This window comes from Zosterops lateralis (assembly GCF_965231275.1).
Source record: "Zosterops lateralis genome assembly, chromosome: 16".
Classification (NCBI taxonomy): domain Eukaryota; kingdom Metazoa; phylum Chordata; class Aves; order Passeriformes; family Zosteropidae; genus Zosterops; species Zosterops lateralis.
The window spans coordinates 10,929,898-10,945,600 of record NC_139776.1 but is presented as its reverse complement, the minus strand read 5'-3'; the positions used below and the strand labels follow the sequence as shown (position 1 = coordinate 10,945,600).

General features: G+C 41.1%; 1 protein-coding gene across 2 annotated transcripts in view; it reads left to right on the top strand.

Moving 5' to 3' along the window:
• Positions 1 to 11,964, top strand: part of DHX35 (DEAH-box helicase 35) — a 31,270-nt gene extending 19,306 nt beyond the window's left edge. Inside the window, exons 15-22 of one of the 2 annotated variants that reach the window (XM_083872972.1) lie at positions 2,271 to 2,366; positions 2,707 to 2,801; positions 3,379 to 3,456; positions 4,594 to 4,723; positions 5,417 to 5,498; positions 6,039 to 6,110; positions 7,690 to 7,828; positions 10,211 to 11,964. In XM_083872972.1, the coding sequence (XP_083729098.1) occupies positions 2,271 to 2,366; positions 2,707 to 2,801; positions 3,379 to 3,456; positions 4,594 to 4,723; positions 5,417 to 5,498; positions 6,039 to 6,110; positions 7,690 to 7,828; positions 10,211 to 10,255 (737 nt within the window). In that variant the 3' untranslated portion in view covers positions 10,256 to 11,964. The remainder of the gene's footprint in view (positions 1 to 2,270; positions 2,367 to 2,706; positions 2,802 to 3,378; positions 3,457 to 4,593; positions 4,724 to 5,416; positions 5,499 to 6,038; positions 6,111 to 7,689; positions 7,829 to 10,210) is intronic. The other variant, XM_083872973.1, reaches the window with a different exon arrangement.
• The last annotated feature ends 3,739 nt before the right edge of the window (positions 11,965 to 15,703 follow it).

Genomic DNA, 15,703 nt, shown 5'->3' with positions numbered 1-15,703 from the left:
CATTGCAGTCACCTGCAAAAAGGCAGTTTGGGGTCAGACCCCTGTTGTGCCAGCATGGTGCCAACTCCAGATTCTCCTAAGGCTGAGATAGCTGTGTTGAATAAACACATCACTGTTTGCAGAGGGATTATTTTTACAGTGGTGCAAAACTGATTACATCAGGAGTATCTCTCCTCAGCCTTCTCCTTTGATGCCCTTTTGAGAGTCTGGGTTTTCAGTTGGAGTTTATTTGTTTTAAGCATAATTTAAGAGATAAATTTGCAGGCAAAAAGTGGCTTTATTTTTAGCATTATTTCAGGTCTTTGTTGAAGATCTGTTTGTGAGTTGTCACCTATCAGAAACAACCACTCTACCTAAGTTTAAAAAGGATAGTTTTAATCCCTCAGCCTGTCACACACTAGTGGTTGTTACTTGAAACATTTTAGTGCCATGGTGCTTGAATAATCTCTCCTGGGCAGGTTTAATTGAAATCTTTGTAATATCTTTTTCTAAGATCTTTAATTTCCTGTCTATATGTGGTTGGTTCCAGGATTATTTGAAGGAAACTTTCACCTATTCCAAACTAGTATCCATTGCAGGCTATATTCAAGCTTATTACTACAAATGCACAACCCATATATAGATCATGAAAAATTGTATTGACATTTGTTGGATGCAGCAGAAGCCAAAAGGTTTTGGCTTGATGTGCCTGCAGAAAGTGGTGCATAAATATATGGAAATTTCTCCTTTTTCCTACTTAGGAATGCAGTTGCCTTTCTGTAAAAACCTATCTAAACTATTAGTGGTGGTAGAACTTAAACTCCTCATATGCCACTAGTCAAATGGAAGCTATCATACCTAAGTTTTGCGGGTGCTGTGACTTTGTATTTAAATCTATTAGTTCACCATTGCACCAAAGCTGCCTTTGGTACCTGTTTCTGAGGAAAAAACTGTGACATTATGTGAAAAGCCTGGTAGGTTTTGTTGGACAGTGTAGGGGTATGTGAGTTGATAGCATATCAAATGATAAAGTAACCACTGGCTGGAGGGATCTGTGGGTTCAGAGATACTGACATGACTTATAGGAGATCTCATTCCTTGACCTGATTTGTGGTTTTGCTTTTCTCTGTGAGACAGAGCTGCAGTACAGCTGTGGCTGTGTTACCTCCACACAGTCTGACAAATAATGTGTTCAGATAATGTGGGAGCCACACTTGTGTTTCCTCAGGTCACTTTGCTGTGGTTGGTTGTGCAACCTGCAGTGCCCCAAAGTCCTGTTATTGGGCTCTCACTCACCCTGCTTGAGTAGCCTTTCTCTTGTGATTTAGCTCTTCATACCTCATACAACTTGAAGTTTTCTCTTTCAATTTTCACTCTTTGCTGCCTTTCTTAGCAAGCTTTTTTTTCTTATTATTGTTCCCTGTGTATTGTACTTTTTAAATTCTATATCCTCTTGCAAAGGAAAGGCTTTTCCATTTAAATCCTCCTCTGAAATCTCAGCATAAAGCTCAGAGTTAGACTGACCTGGTGCTTTGTATGGCTCACCCTTGCTGCAGGGCTTTGACTGGAGGGAGTCAAACCTCTAAAATGGTGAATGTGCAGGGTTGCTCAGGGAGAACTGGGCATCACAGGTCAAGCTGTCAGGGCTCCCTCCTGTGCCATCTCCAGGGAGAAGGCCACAGCTGGAACATGACTGGCAGTTGAGTGGTTGATACACGAGGCAGACTAAACTGTAGAAAACCTTCATCAGTTGTCCATCTCTTGTTTGGATAATAATAAATTCTTTTTCTCCATGACCTAAGTAGATGTGCTTAGAAAAATGACACCCTACTGTCAGCAGTGCTTCCTGTTTCTGCAATAATGCCTGTTCCATGTTTATCCTCATTTTCATTCTCATCTGCTTTACATCCCCATGGACAAAGATGTTAGTAAATATTTAAACAGGGGATCAGAGGTCTAACAGCTAATATCCCCTCTGGCCATGGCATTGATTTGGACTGCGGGTTTTTTTAATTACTGTCAGTAACAGTGAAACTTGGTCAAAATTAAAAAACTTGTGTGTTCAAATATTTTTGAAAAAAAAAATAAAAATGAAATTCCGATGACCCATGAGAGAGTAAATGGGTATCATGGATTGCCTCTAAACTTAGTGTAATACACATTCAGCAACTCTAAGGTGCATTTGCTACATTTTAGCTTGTAATTCTGCTCTTTAGTACAGCTTAAGTCTAAAAGAAGCCTTGCCGTGCTATTTTGCCTGTGTCCCAGCTGCATTCCTTACTGTGCTGCAGGTTTGGATATGCACTGCCGACTAACAGAGCCTCTTGGGATGAGAATAGCAGAGTTCCCTTTGAATCCTATGTTTGCAAAGATGCTTCTGGAATCAGGTGGGAGAAAAAATATAGTTTCTTCACAGTTGTGTAATTGTAAAGTACATTTGCTAAACTCAAACTATAATTCATCTTGGTGTGGTCTGCAGTGAAAAGAATTGGTTAAAATCTCTATTAAATAATTGGTCTAAGACATTTCACAGCCTACTAAGTCTAACATTTGCCTCTTAAGTTTTCCACTGAAAACATTCACCTCTTATACTAAAAAATCCATGAGTTTAAGTATTTTTGTTTTAAATACTATGAAAACATATTCTACTTCTTTTTCATTTTATTCTCTATGGGGGGAAGTCAAATGGAAGATTTCCTTTATTGAATTTCTCCATTTACTCTTCAGGAAATTTTGGCTGCTCCCAGGAGATTCTGACAATTGCTGCCATGATGCAGATTCAAAACATCTTTGTGATCCCTCCAAATCAAAAAAACCAGGCTGTAAGTTCAGTTGTGTCTCTTTTCTGTTTGTTCGTTCCACATTTCTGGACTTCTGGCAAATGTTTTACTCATGCCTATTACAGGCTGCAACTTTGTATGAAAATAAAATAAGGTCTGGAATTGTATCTGTTTGTTACAGGTAAAAGAAGAAACAAATAACAGGGGAACCTTAAAGTGCTCAAAACTTCTTTCTGAGGGTCAGAAACATGAAAGGTTATAAACCGGTATTGGTCAGTGTAAGGGTTTGCAAAAAAATCCTCCAAAACCTTGCCACACACCACTTCCTTTTGAGATGAACAAAACAGGAAGGATGTAGCAAATTATTAATAGGTAGCAGGAGCCTGATTTTAATGAATGGAGATTGTTTATCTGTTCATTTTGCTAATTTCAGTTTTAGAAGTGTTCCTGAGTATAGGGGGGCCTAGTAAAATATTGCTGTTGCCCAGAGGAGCTGCCCTACGTGGTAAGAATTTTAACAGTCCCCAAGAAATACAGAGCTGAAGGGAACGGGGCATGTCAGACATGATTTCAGCAAAAATCAATCTGCCTGTAAAACTATATATTTCTTGTTCTGCAGGCTAGGCAACACAGAAAGTTTGCTGTGGAGGAAGGTGATCATCTGACCATGCTGAATGTTTATGAAGCCTTTGTCAAAGTAAGTCAGTCCAAGTGGATTTGCAGGAATGGGAGGAACTTGAGGTTCTCTCTTCTGAATCTGGAAGTTCTGGATACATAAAGTCCTCAAAGCTGAGGACTTACCAAGCCTATCAAGTGATAGTTCTACATTAAAAGACTCTCTGGTCACCATTTGCCGCAGACCTTCCACAGTTCCTCTGAACAGGGAGTAAAAGAGAATTTTGTTGGAGTACAGGATGGAAATGTTATGGATAGACATAGCTGTGTTTTCAGAGAGATAGGGGTTTTGGCTTGGGGAAAAACCTATGTCCAGATTTCCAATGAAATTATTATTTTCTCATATTTTACTGATGATAATCTGTATTTAAATCTGGCAGTCTTTTTTCTGGTGTTAAACTCATTGGTAATCATACCCTGTTTTTCACTGACCTTACGTTTTTACCCTGAGGTCTAACACCAACCTTTGTACTGCTCTGTAAGCTGAAGTTTATTTAATAATTTTGGAATTGCTACACCTATTTGGGAGAAGTATATTTTGCTGGTATAAAGCTCTTCTGTAGTAAAATACTTGCAGCAGTGCTGAGTTGAAGCAGTATAACCACCCAAGTGTTTAAAGATGGCTTTTTTTCCTCCAGCCACAAAGCAGCCAGGCAGGCACCAACTGAAATGTTGCCCTTCACATTTAGTATCTGTGTAATTCTCTTAGAAACAGTCAGATGCCAAAGCTCTTGGAGGGAGTGCTGGTTTCTGGAGAAGCAGCTCTTTGCAGAGAGAAGACCAATGAAAACAGCACTGAAAAGGTTGTTTACATTTTGAGGTTGAAAACAGATGAGTTTATCTCCAGAGAGATCTGAGAGAATTAAATGGAATGGCTGATGCTCTTTTTCACTCCATATGAAGAAATGAAGCACATCTGTTTGAAAATACCTCATAGCATTTGATCTGCTGCTATTTACAAGTTGTTTGAGACTTTTTTTAGTTATTAGTGCTACATACCCTTGTTAGTTGCTCTGTAAATAGGTAATTTTTAGGGAAAACCACAATAAATGTATTGTAGGAGATGAGAATTGAAACAGAACAAGGCTATCCAAAAGAGATTGGGTTTGCTTTGCTGATGGTATCTCACTGAGATTTTTTTTCTCTTCTCCCTATACAGCACAGCAAGAGCTCCCAGTGGTGCCAGGAACATTTTCTGAACTACAAAGGGCTTGTGAGAGCTTCTGTTGTAAGAGAGCAGCTGAAAAAACTTCTTGTCCGCTTTAAAGTGCCAAAGAAGTCCAGTGAAGGTGATACTTTTTTTAAGCTCGTGTTCAATACTTAGTGAAGGTAGTTTCCAAACTGTCAGACTGCTCCCTGCTTTTCTTCTACCCTTTGGAATATTTTTATCCTGGCCTCAAAATAACTTTAATTTAGACTAGATTTTTTTTCCCTAAAAATAGCTGCAGAAGAGCACTTTAGCCTATTTGTACAATTAAATTTTAGTCCAATCTTCATTAGTTGAGATTTCCAGCAAAAGTTACAACCACTGATTATCTATTTAATGGACAGATTTTCCAAAAGGCTCATAAATAGGTCACCCTGTTCCCTCTTTGTCTTTTCAAAAAGTCTGTTTTTGTTCCAAGTGCTGTTCAGTCTTTGGGATGAGATTTCCAGCTGTGCTGTGTGTGCACTGGACTGGTTCTTAGCACTTGTCTCTACCTGCTCTGAAAAATCAGCCTTCAATGCTCAGCTGTCACCCTGGGCTGCTTTAGGGACTGAAACTCTTCATGGAGACACAGGTGACAACATTCCTTTTTTAGGCAGCAATTTTTGCTTTGCTGTGAAATTGAAGTCAAAAGGAATTGCAAGGTTCATCTGCTCTCCTGCCTTGGCTATCAAAGCCTGACGCACTTTGAAAAGTTGTTTGAGATGATTAAGTGGTGTTTTAGGGATTTTTGCCATTCCATTGACTCATCTTACAGAAAAATTCTTCTTTCCAGGTGATCCGGATCCTGTTTTGAGGTGCATAGTTTCTGGATTCTTTGCTAACGCAGCTAAATTCCACTCCACAGGAGCTTACAGGTGACTATATACAGTTTCACTACAACTGGGGCTTGGTTGGAAATCTCCTCTGATGAATAAATCTAAGTTTAATCAACAAGCAGATGTTTCTCCTAATTTGCAATTAGGACCATGTGGCAATTGATACCCTAAATATTTGAAGTTCTGTATTTGCAAACTGCCTCAGTGTTTATCTCTTCTCTTTGGCAAATATAACTAAAATTATTAATAGTGGGAAGCTGCTACTAATCATCATTAGATTGTTTAAAGTTAACCCTGTGCAGTTGTAGTGCACTGGTGTTGTAGCACTCCCAGAGCACTGAGTAAAAGCCTGAAATGATACTTTTTCATTTAATGGAGATAAAACTCTTTTAGGACATCAAATTATCGATTATTCCTTTGGCCAGCATTTAAGCCTGGTTTCCTCTGTTCATTAAATTCAAATGTTGTTAATTTACTCCAGCCCTGTCATTCTTGCTGTTGTTAAACATTCATACTGGGGCAGAAAGGAACCAAATGTCAATAAAGTCACACAGTCTGAAATAGTGTCTTGCTTTCAAGGACTATCCGTGATGACCACGAGCTTCACATCCACCCCAGCTCAGTGCTGTATGCAGAGAAACCTCCACGCTGGTGAGTTAGAGCTGCTTCCTCTTCTTTGGGGATTTTTTTCAAGGGATTTGCAGCATCCAAATTGAATTGCTTGACTTTATCAGTGGGGGAATAGATGTAGAAGGTCGTAGTTCGCACAGGCAGAATCCAAATGACATTTCCTTTGCAACATTTTGTAGGGAGTATCCAAATCAATGAGGGAAATGTTTAACTGTCAAAGAGACCTGCAGAGGTTGGAAAGCAGAGCCAGGTGACCCTGTTTAGTGGGCACCACATCTTGCACTGCAGCTTGTTATCCAACTCTCTGTACCTAAACAGAGGTTGGGTTAATTTACTTTTATTAAGCCTATTAAGGAAATATCCTGTCAAACAGCTGCTGCAGAAGTGGCAAATGAATTGCAAGGAAAGGGCTTGCACATAAAATGTATGGTGTGAAAAGTTATGGCTGACCAGCAGATTGTGGAAAGAACTGGCTGTACTTCCCATTATCATATCCCATAGTTGGGATAGGATCATTCCATTTTCAGGTCAAAGGCCCTCAGATAACAAACAGAAATGTGTGTCAAACTCTCAGGTCAGCACGATCAACCTGAAGTATTTGGATTTTCAGCCTTCACTGCCTGCTGCTGAGACTTAGAAGGATAACCTTGGCCTGGTGTCATGGCGTCCTGTCACATAGGAGTTAAACTTAGCAACCTAAATTTCAGTGCTACTGCAGCCTGGGCAACCATCCTCTATTGAGGGCTTCAGTTCTGTCTCTGCTACAGGTGTATAGGAAATGTGTTTTCATTCTGGTTTGTTTTCCTCTGCTTTATTTTTAGGTGTGTCAGTTGCCATGTCTCAGGACACATTTGGCAAAGAGAATTTTGGACTCTTTGCTTTTGAGAGCTAAATAACAATTAATGAGCAACCACAAACCTCTGGTGTTTGCAGTTCTGCTGTGTGTAGAAGGCAGAGAGTGACTTAAGGATTTGGTAGCTGCCCTTTCAGTGCAAGGGAAAATGACCATACCTACTGAAGGTGACCTCAGAAATTGATTGCCCATGCTGGTAACCTGACTGTGCTGGCAGTGGGGATGAGTCCACATGGTTGGATGTTCCTAAATCTCTTCCCAGGAGATGTTCTAGCAGGAGTTAAAGCTGATTTCTTCTCTGATGCTTATCTCACTTGTCTGCAGACTGGCGCCAGGGATGGCCATGCTGGGGTTTGTGCCCTCCTTGTTGTGGGTGCAGGGTTTTGGTGCTTTGGACATCTTCCCTTATGGTATCACTGAGTAATCCATATTCTGTCTTCCAAAACATCAGCTGTGAGTCCCCCTTGACTCTATTATGGGAAACATTCTTTCATATATACCTTGCACCCGTATGGTCTGCTAGTATGTGAGATTGTTTTCATGGCAATCTAAAAATTTTCTTGATGTAGAGAACTCTGACCAACCAGAAAGAGGCAAGAAGCTGAATTACAGCTCAAAGATTCAGTTGTCACTATGTAAGTGCCACCTCTGGCAGCATGTATGCAAAACTATCTAAATATGCTGTAAATCAGCTCTCTTTCATTGCCTGGCAACAAACACTATTCATTTTTGTCTCCTTTCTCTCAGGGTAGTATACAATGAAGTCATTCAGACTGCTAAATACTACATGAGAGATGTGACAGCTGTTGAATCCTCCTGGCTCCTGGAGCTGGCACCTCACTTTTACCAGCAAGGAACGGTACGGGCTCGGCATAAAGGCCAAACGGTACCAATGCTGCACCAGCAGCTCTTGCGTCTGAACTTTCTGAGGGTTTATGTTTTGGTCTAATGGGACAGAAATTATGCTGGCTCTGTTCATTAGAGTGGATTTAATATAAAGGAAGGGGGTAATAAGTTGATGCATGAAATGTTTTTCCCTGTTATCCAGCCAAGGGATCTCAGAGTTAGAAAATGAGATCCATTTGCTGGTAAAGTTACATTTATCATCATATCACTTTGGGAAATGAAGCCTTCAGCCATTCTGCATTTCAGTTCTTGGTGGCACTTCCCTGAGCAGCACTGTAAGTAGGCAGTGGTCACACTTTGCGTAGTTTGCATAATTTTAGGAGAGCCTTTGCATGCTTTGCCAATGTTTGTGAAAATCCTGAGCCTTTTTTTTTTTGAGCATTAATTATGTTTATTACAGAAAAATCAGTTCTGATCTGTTCACATGTGAAATGGCAAAGAACAGCTGCTGTTTGTGCAAACCTTTATTGCAAATTGCTTTGTGTGATACAGATACCTTTTATTTATAAAAATATCTTGTAATAGTTGTCATGAACCTTTATTGACTGTCTCATGTGAATCTGTCCATCCAGACTTATTCACTGGTCATTCTTGAATTGGTATGAAATATTATCTAAATGTCAGTTCAGCTGGAGCTGTTGGTACCACATAGCCTATAAATACTGTACAGATTACCAAATTATCTTGTATTTGAATTTCCAATGGGACACTAATATCTTCTGAGGTTCTATTTTAAATTAATGAAATATTTCTAAAATCTGAGTGAAAAACTGCATTTGCATATCAGACCTATGAAAAAGGTGTTTCTAATTCATGCATCTGCTTTACTCTTTGACTTCCTGGAGAATCTGATATTTGTTTTCTTTCACTTCCTTGGGGTTTTGTCAAAGTGGAGAATTCTGTGTTGCATGGAGCACCTTAGGACACCTCTGTGGTTACAGTTCCCAACAGTTTGGTGTCTGTTCATATGATTGACTTGGGAGAGGGTTTTTTTATCCTCAACTTGGATAATTTATCTCAATTATCCAGACAATTCCTATCTGTAAATGGACTTACTAAGTAGCTGAGTATTTTCTGCCTTTTTCCTGTAAGACATTTGACAAAGGCACTGATGACCCCTGTGGGACAGAGCCCTGAACCTTCAGCTGCTGGGGGATGATCTGCAGACATGGTGTAAAAAGGACATGGCTGTATCAAATCTGTTCCTGCAATAATCAGTCCTTTGACTCACATGTTTACAGTTGTCACATAATTTACATTTAGCAGCCCACACCCACACAAAATCCTGCTGTGACCTCTCCATGGGCTGAAGTTTGGGATGAGGTTTTCCTTTAGGTAGGTGGTAGCAAAGAGGACTTGTCTTGAATTGTGCTGTCTGCCTGACTGAGGGAACATATTTTTCAGGGTAGTGCTACTACTGCTGGAGATATTCTATGAAATTACATCAAAAACCTAATTTTTACCACTGCCATCCTTTTGAGTTGATCAGGTGAAGTCCGTTTGCAGTGTGACCTAATCATTGCGTTCATCCTAAAATAAATGGTCTCAAGGATGGTGCTGGTTTTGAGGAAAATTCTCTCTTCCAGCCTGGTCAGTTATCCATATCAGCCCAAAGTCTTGGGTGTCCTTGCAAAATGTTTGAAAACTAGAAATATTTCTCTTGTATAAAACTTTGAGTCATAGATATAAAATTTGAATAAGTGAACTGTTGAAAATTACACAGATTTAATGTTAATTTATAGATGTTCAGACCCTTTTTCTACTGGAGGATACATCTTTATGCTAGGAAAGGAAAAAATTTATTCCTTTGTCAAATTGAAAACAAATTACCATTGAATAGGACTCTGTGTTAAAAAATGTTCTTCTAAAGCTTGATCTTGCTCAGTTATTTCTCATTCCAAGCTTTGCAGAAGTCTTTTCATATTTCATTCCACATTTGTAGGTCTGTAAGGACACAGAGGTTCCAAAGATCCAGTGCAACTTCAGAGTTAATACAGTTAAAATCTTGTCCTTCACGTACATTCTCCTGGTGATTTTTGCAGATGTATTGTTGGGAGCACATCTTTCTGTGCTTTTTTACACCTGGAAAATCACTTCCAGTGGGAAATTGTTCCTATGCTTGCAGCTAGTACAGAAGAACTAACAGTTATTTTATTACAAGCCAGAATAACACTTTGGAGTACATGTGGGCTTTTATTTAATAGGTTTATTTCAGTAACAAGCAGAGCTTGGATGGGTGTGGATATTTGGATTAGAATTTATTTAAATTGTGATTAAGGATAGAAAGCATTGTAGTTGATTTTTTTTCTAATTTTGTTGTATCTGCTAAGCAGGTTTTTTTTGTTCTTTTCTTATTTTGCAGCATCTTTCCTTGAAAGCAAAAAGGGCTAAAGTAGATGACCACTGACATGACTTGAGTTGTTGTGACATCAGAAGCAGAACCTACCAGTGATTTCAAGCTGGCTACAGTCCATTCAGCAGTCAGTTCATTAGCAACTCGATCTTCCATCAACCTAAATGTTTAAATGCCTGCCAGGATCTGTAGGGGTTTATGCATGACCAGTACATTGTAAACATAGAGCTTGCATTGTGGACATTTTAATCTTTGCCTACTTGACCTCTGTTGTTAATCTGGGCATGTTGCTCCTTTTAAATAGGTAGAAAAAAAACCAACTTAAAAAGTAAGAGGACATACAGGACCACAAAAAAAAAAATGAAACCTTCAAGAAAGAAACAGATTTCCTGGAGTGGTACTGCCTTACGAGCGTGGGGAGTAGGGTACCCTGCCTCTTGTCACCCAGAGCACTGTGACTTACACCGGCCACACTGAGCCTGGCTCCTGCCAGCAGGAGCTCAGGGCAATCAACTACCCCTGGAAATGCAAGGTGCTGCCATGGAAACACTGGTTTCCTATTGGACCATCCCAAACTGGTGCAGCTTGTGCTCCCAAGCAGTAAAAGTGTCCTGCCCGAGGCTGAGCTGGCCCAGCTCACTGTGCTGAGCAGTCCCTGGGCACTGAGATCTCTGGGTTCTGCACAGGGGAGTTGCTGTTTGGGGAGGGGGAGAAAGAGCAGCTCAGTATTTTTTAGATGGATTAATTTTCTCCTCAATCAGGGGACTAAAGATGTATGTTCACAATCAATCAAGTTCACAGACAGAGCTTTTCTTTTTTTATCCTATGAGAAAAAATGTTCACCTTCCACTGGTTGGAAATTCCAGTAAATTTCATCTGAGGAATATCATGGAACTCTGTTTTTTAGCCTCTGTTGATCAGGAAAGAAGGAAATGTTCTATACTTTCCTATAAGGAACACAGTCCTTTATATTTCTTTTATTACAAATCTGTTCTTTACTGCTTGGGACTCATTTTCCTCTGTTACTGAGGAGAAGGATGCTCTGAACAGTTGCTGCTTTAATTGGGATTCCATGGCTACTTTTCAGTAAGGAATTATGCTTGTTTGTGTTTTAACAAGATAGCTTGGATACATGTATTTATTTATTTCCATTTTCCATTTTTACCTATTGATATTTATTTTAGAAAGACATCACTTGAAAATTTTATTTTTATAATTCAGCTGATTTGATGAACATGTTTTTTGGCATATTAACTGTTTTATTTTCTTCTTAAAAAAAGAAAAAGGATGTAAATAGGCAAAAATTTCTACATAGAACAAATGCCTTCCTCATCACAGGACTGCCTTGAAAACTTTCTTGAGAGCTTCTTTACCTTGTCCCTTCCAAATCCCTGCAGAGAGAACACGCCGTGCCATGGGCACTGTGTGCTCTCCTCAGTGTGTGTGTCCTGACTGCCAGCACAAACACCTGTACCAGTCTCCAGGAATGGCACCAGCAGCATAAAAACTCTGTCACCTTCCTCCTCGTTGTCCCTGTGACCTTTGTATTTCTCTCTTAGACTGGAAGCTCCTCGGGGCAGGGACTGTCTCCTAGCCAGAGCTGAGAGCAGTGTTGGAAGTCACTGAAAAGATTCAATTTGCAGGGTTTTTTTTTTCTCTTAAAGGATCGGAGAAAGAATTGAATATGAAGATTTGTCAATTGTCTGTGTTTCTCTGTCCTCTGGAAGTATTCTTAAGAAAAATAAAACTGTTGAATTGAGGAAGCTTGAGAATGCATCACTTTGGCCTGAGCAGGGCAGAATTTATTTAAATTGTGACTAAGGATATGATTTCTGGGTGATTTCCCAGAGTGTTGGGTGGGGTTTTTGGGCTGGGCTGGCAGCCGGTGGACACTGCATTTGCCAGCTCTGAGAATTTTGGGTGGTTCTGGAGACCTGGAGAAAAATTTCCTCTAGAAATGATTGTGATTCCTGCTGAGGAATGTGCAAGCTTTGTCACACGCTGCAGACCATCATGGTTGTGTAAGAATGAGTGCAGTAGGTATTTATAGACAAACAAAAAAGAAATTGAGATTTGTGTTTCTAGCAGTTTTACAAACTATTGAGGTATCACCACACCCAGAACAGGCAGACCCTACACTAGAGCTGCAGGCTAAGAGTAAGTGTTATTAGGATCCAGACTAAAGTCACCTTTAGAGGGAAAACACTGTCTGCATCAGAGGCTCTTGGAAGGTGTTGGAAGACAAAAAACCTTAAAAAATCCCTGAAAATCTCTTTATTTTGTAAAGTTGTTGCCTCCATCTCCCTGCTGGATTAGTACAGAGCATTCTGCTTTAAATAGCTTTGTGTAAGGAAGTGGCTCACTGCCTTGGTGGTGGTGGCTCTTTGTGCATTAACAGGCTCTTGTGGGGGAGGTTGGAGTCATTTGAAGATGGTTGTCAGGAGTTTAGGAAACATTTAAGGATTTCAACCTGGCTTTTAGAGAATGAGGTTAAAATATCAGCCTGTTGAATCAAAATACTACTTGGGATAGAAGTCATTCCACTGCTGGCAAGGAGACAGATGTTTTAAAAATTAAATTTACTACCCATTGACTTCAAATGACTGTGGGGTAAAAAAAAAAAAAAAAAAAAAAAAAAAAAAAAAAAAAAAAAAAAAAAAAAAAAAGGTGCACTCCTCAAGCCCCTCAGAAAGTGCTGTCAGTGTTTCTACTCAGGACTTCAGTATTGTCAGTTCTAGAAGAAAATAAAGTTCAACTGGAATAAAGATTCAGCCAAGAAAATATTAATTGAAATATATTTCCCATCTTGTGGATTAAAAATAGTTCTGAAAAACTAATGGCAAAACAGTCAGCCCTTTTTGGTTAATCTGAAGAAAGAGACAAGTAATAAAAAGGTGGGAGCCTTGGCTGTAGGGAAGGAGGGAGAGGAGAGCAGGGGAGCAGGGAGCCTTTCAAAATCCCTTCTTTTGGGAACATCAGTGTCATGGATAACTACTCACCCCAGGATTCTGGTAATTATCACTGGGCTCGGGCAATGTTACTGAAAGCAGCTTGGAAACAGGTTTATTACTCCAATTTCATAATGTTTATTAAGTGATCATACAATCAACAATTGGCAAAGGAAATCGACACCACAACTCAGCATTTAGAGTAAGTGACTCTGCTGGGGCTTGGAATAAACAAGTTACAAGATGAACGTAATAGCTTCTGGAAAAACTGTTCTTATATCCAGTTTTTGGCTTAAAACTGGCTGCATTTTGAGAAAAGTGCCAGTAGATGGCAGGCACCGGTTTCAAGAAGTGACTTGGGGAAAAACTGATGGGCCAATTCTTCAAAAAGTTTCCCTTATTCTTCAGTTTTAACATTTAATTAGTTTAATGGTAAGCGGAATGAGAAAGGGTAAAGGAAAAAGCTGTCGGTGGCTGTGGGATAAAGGCAGTGCTTGAGGTGCAGAGATTAGTGAAAAGCCCACAGGGCTGAGTGTCCTGCTAGTTTAAAAGCAAACAAACAAAATGCCCTAAAAACCCCCAAAATTCCCAACCAGGACATTCTGTAGTGGTTCTTTCACTTACACTCCGAGTCATAAAAAATGTCAGTTTGTCCACACTTCACATTCACTACAAAGGAATCTTTGAGCTGTGTTGGCTTCTAGCCACTATTGTAATAAACAAAACTAACAGTTTAGTGCAAAAAAACCCTAAAACCCCAAACCAAAAAAATATAAAAAAATCCCCCTGTTCTGTTTGTGGCAGCGTGGCAGCATGTCAGATGTGATTTGTCTCAGAGGATTGCAGGAAGACCTTCCTGCTCCATTCCAAAATTGCTGTTTCAGTGCTGTGGATATACAAGGATGTGAGTTGTGTTGCCAATTACAAACAATCAAAAATTGCCCGGAAAAAAAAAAATTCCCTCTTTTCTCCTTTTTAGAATAATGAGTTTAAAATAGCTAAATGCCTTTAACTAGTCTTTCAGATTTATTTGAACCCTCCCTTACAGTTCCTGGAGTGCACAGAGCATCAGGAGCACCACTCAAGGACATCCCTGGTGATGATGTGTGGGATCAGGGGATGGCTGCAACTGCACATCCCGCCCTTGCTGCTCCCCTGCTTTCCCAGGTCCAAGGCTGCTCCCTGTACTCTCCTCCCAGGCTGGGTGCTGCAGGCAGAGGCAGAAGGGAGAAAAGCTGGGGTAGAAGCAGTCAGAGGAGGATGTTTCCTGTCCTTGGGGTATTTCTGATGTCCTCCCACAGGTGCCTGGAAGTGAGTGGGTGTCCCTGCAGTGAGTCCTGCTCTGCTTGTGCAGCCTCTGCCTGCAAGGCTCCCTTCAAGGTCTCCCCCCTGAGCAGGGATCACCCGTCAGATCCTGGCAGGGTTTCCATCCTGTACTGCTTTGCTTGGAAAAGTCAAAACTTATAGGAGAGAGCAGGACAGAGAGCAACAAACCACAGCAGCTTCTTGGTTCCTTTCAGGCAAGAAATGGATTGTTTATTGCACATGCCTGTTGGCAGAGAGGATCCTGTCAGACAGGGAAACATCTTCCATGAGCCAGGTTTTATGGAACTCCTGCTGCTTCTCCCTTTGGTGTCTGGGGAGATACCAGGGTTTCATGAGCTGTGCAAAGATCCTGCTGCAGCCAGGGCAGGGCAGGGACTCCCTGGGAAGTGCTGGGACCTGGAAGAGCCAGGATCATGTTCATTTCTGCCCAGGGAGCAGGATCTGCCTGGCCCTGCTGCTGTGCTGGCACAGGCTGGGGCAGTGCTGGAGGGAGGCATCCATCACAGAGGCAGCTCTGGATGTAAATACAGCCTGGGACACTGTGAAATAGTGATGGCCATTAGGAGCTGTCAGAGCAGCCAGGACACCAGGAAGGCTCTTTGCATCTCCCTGGGGATGCTGGGCAGCCTGGCACATGGAGGGGGGCTGTGTCAGAACTGCAGCAGTGTTGAACAAGTCTTGTCTCACTCAAAATCTGTCTTTTAGTAAATTGCAGCTGCTGCTGATTTAACTCTTTTCACCACACAGTGGGAAAGCAATGTGTTACAGAGGGATGGATTAAAGAAGCCTTTAAGCCTCCTGGTTTAGCCAGAGAAGCAGAAGGTGACTCCTCCTGCAGCTGTGTGCAGGGGACCTGCTGCACTGGAGCATTTCCAGAGGATGTCACTCCTGGCTCTGTCACAAACCCTGCCCTCAGAGCTTTGCCTGTCTGAGCACCATCATGGCAGGGAGTCAGTGCAGGGTTTGGACACCTGATCAGCCTTGCAGGGCTCACCATGGAGAGAAGGGGACAGTTCTGGTGGGGTGTGTGTGCCTCTTGTTGGCAGCAGTTCTCTGCCTTGCTGTGTTGAGACCACCAGGCTGTCACTGCCCCTTGGTCTGGCCAAGGGTCCCCACATGGTGATCCTTGTGAGGTGTTTACATCCCCTGGCAATGATTCTCCAAGCAGGTGTCAAGACTCATGTTATGCCCTGTTTCTCACCCTGTCCCCAAAATATATGTGGAAAAG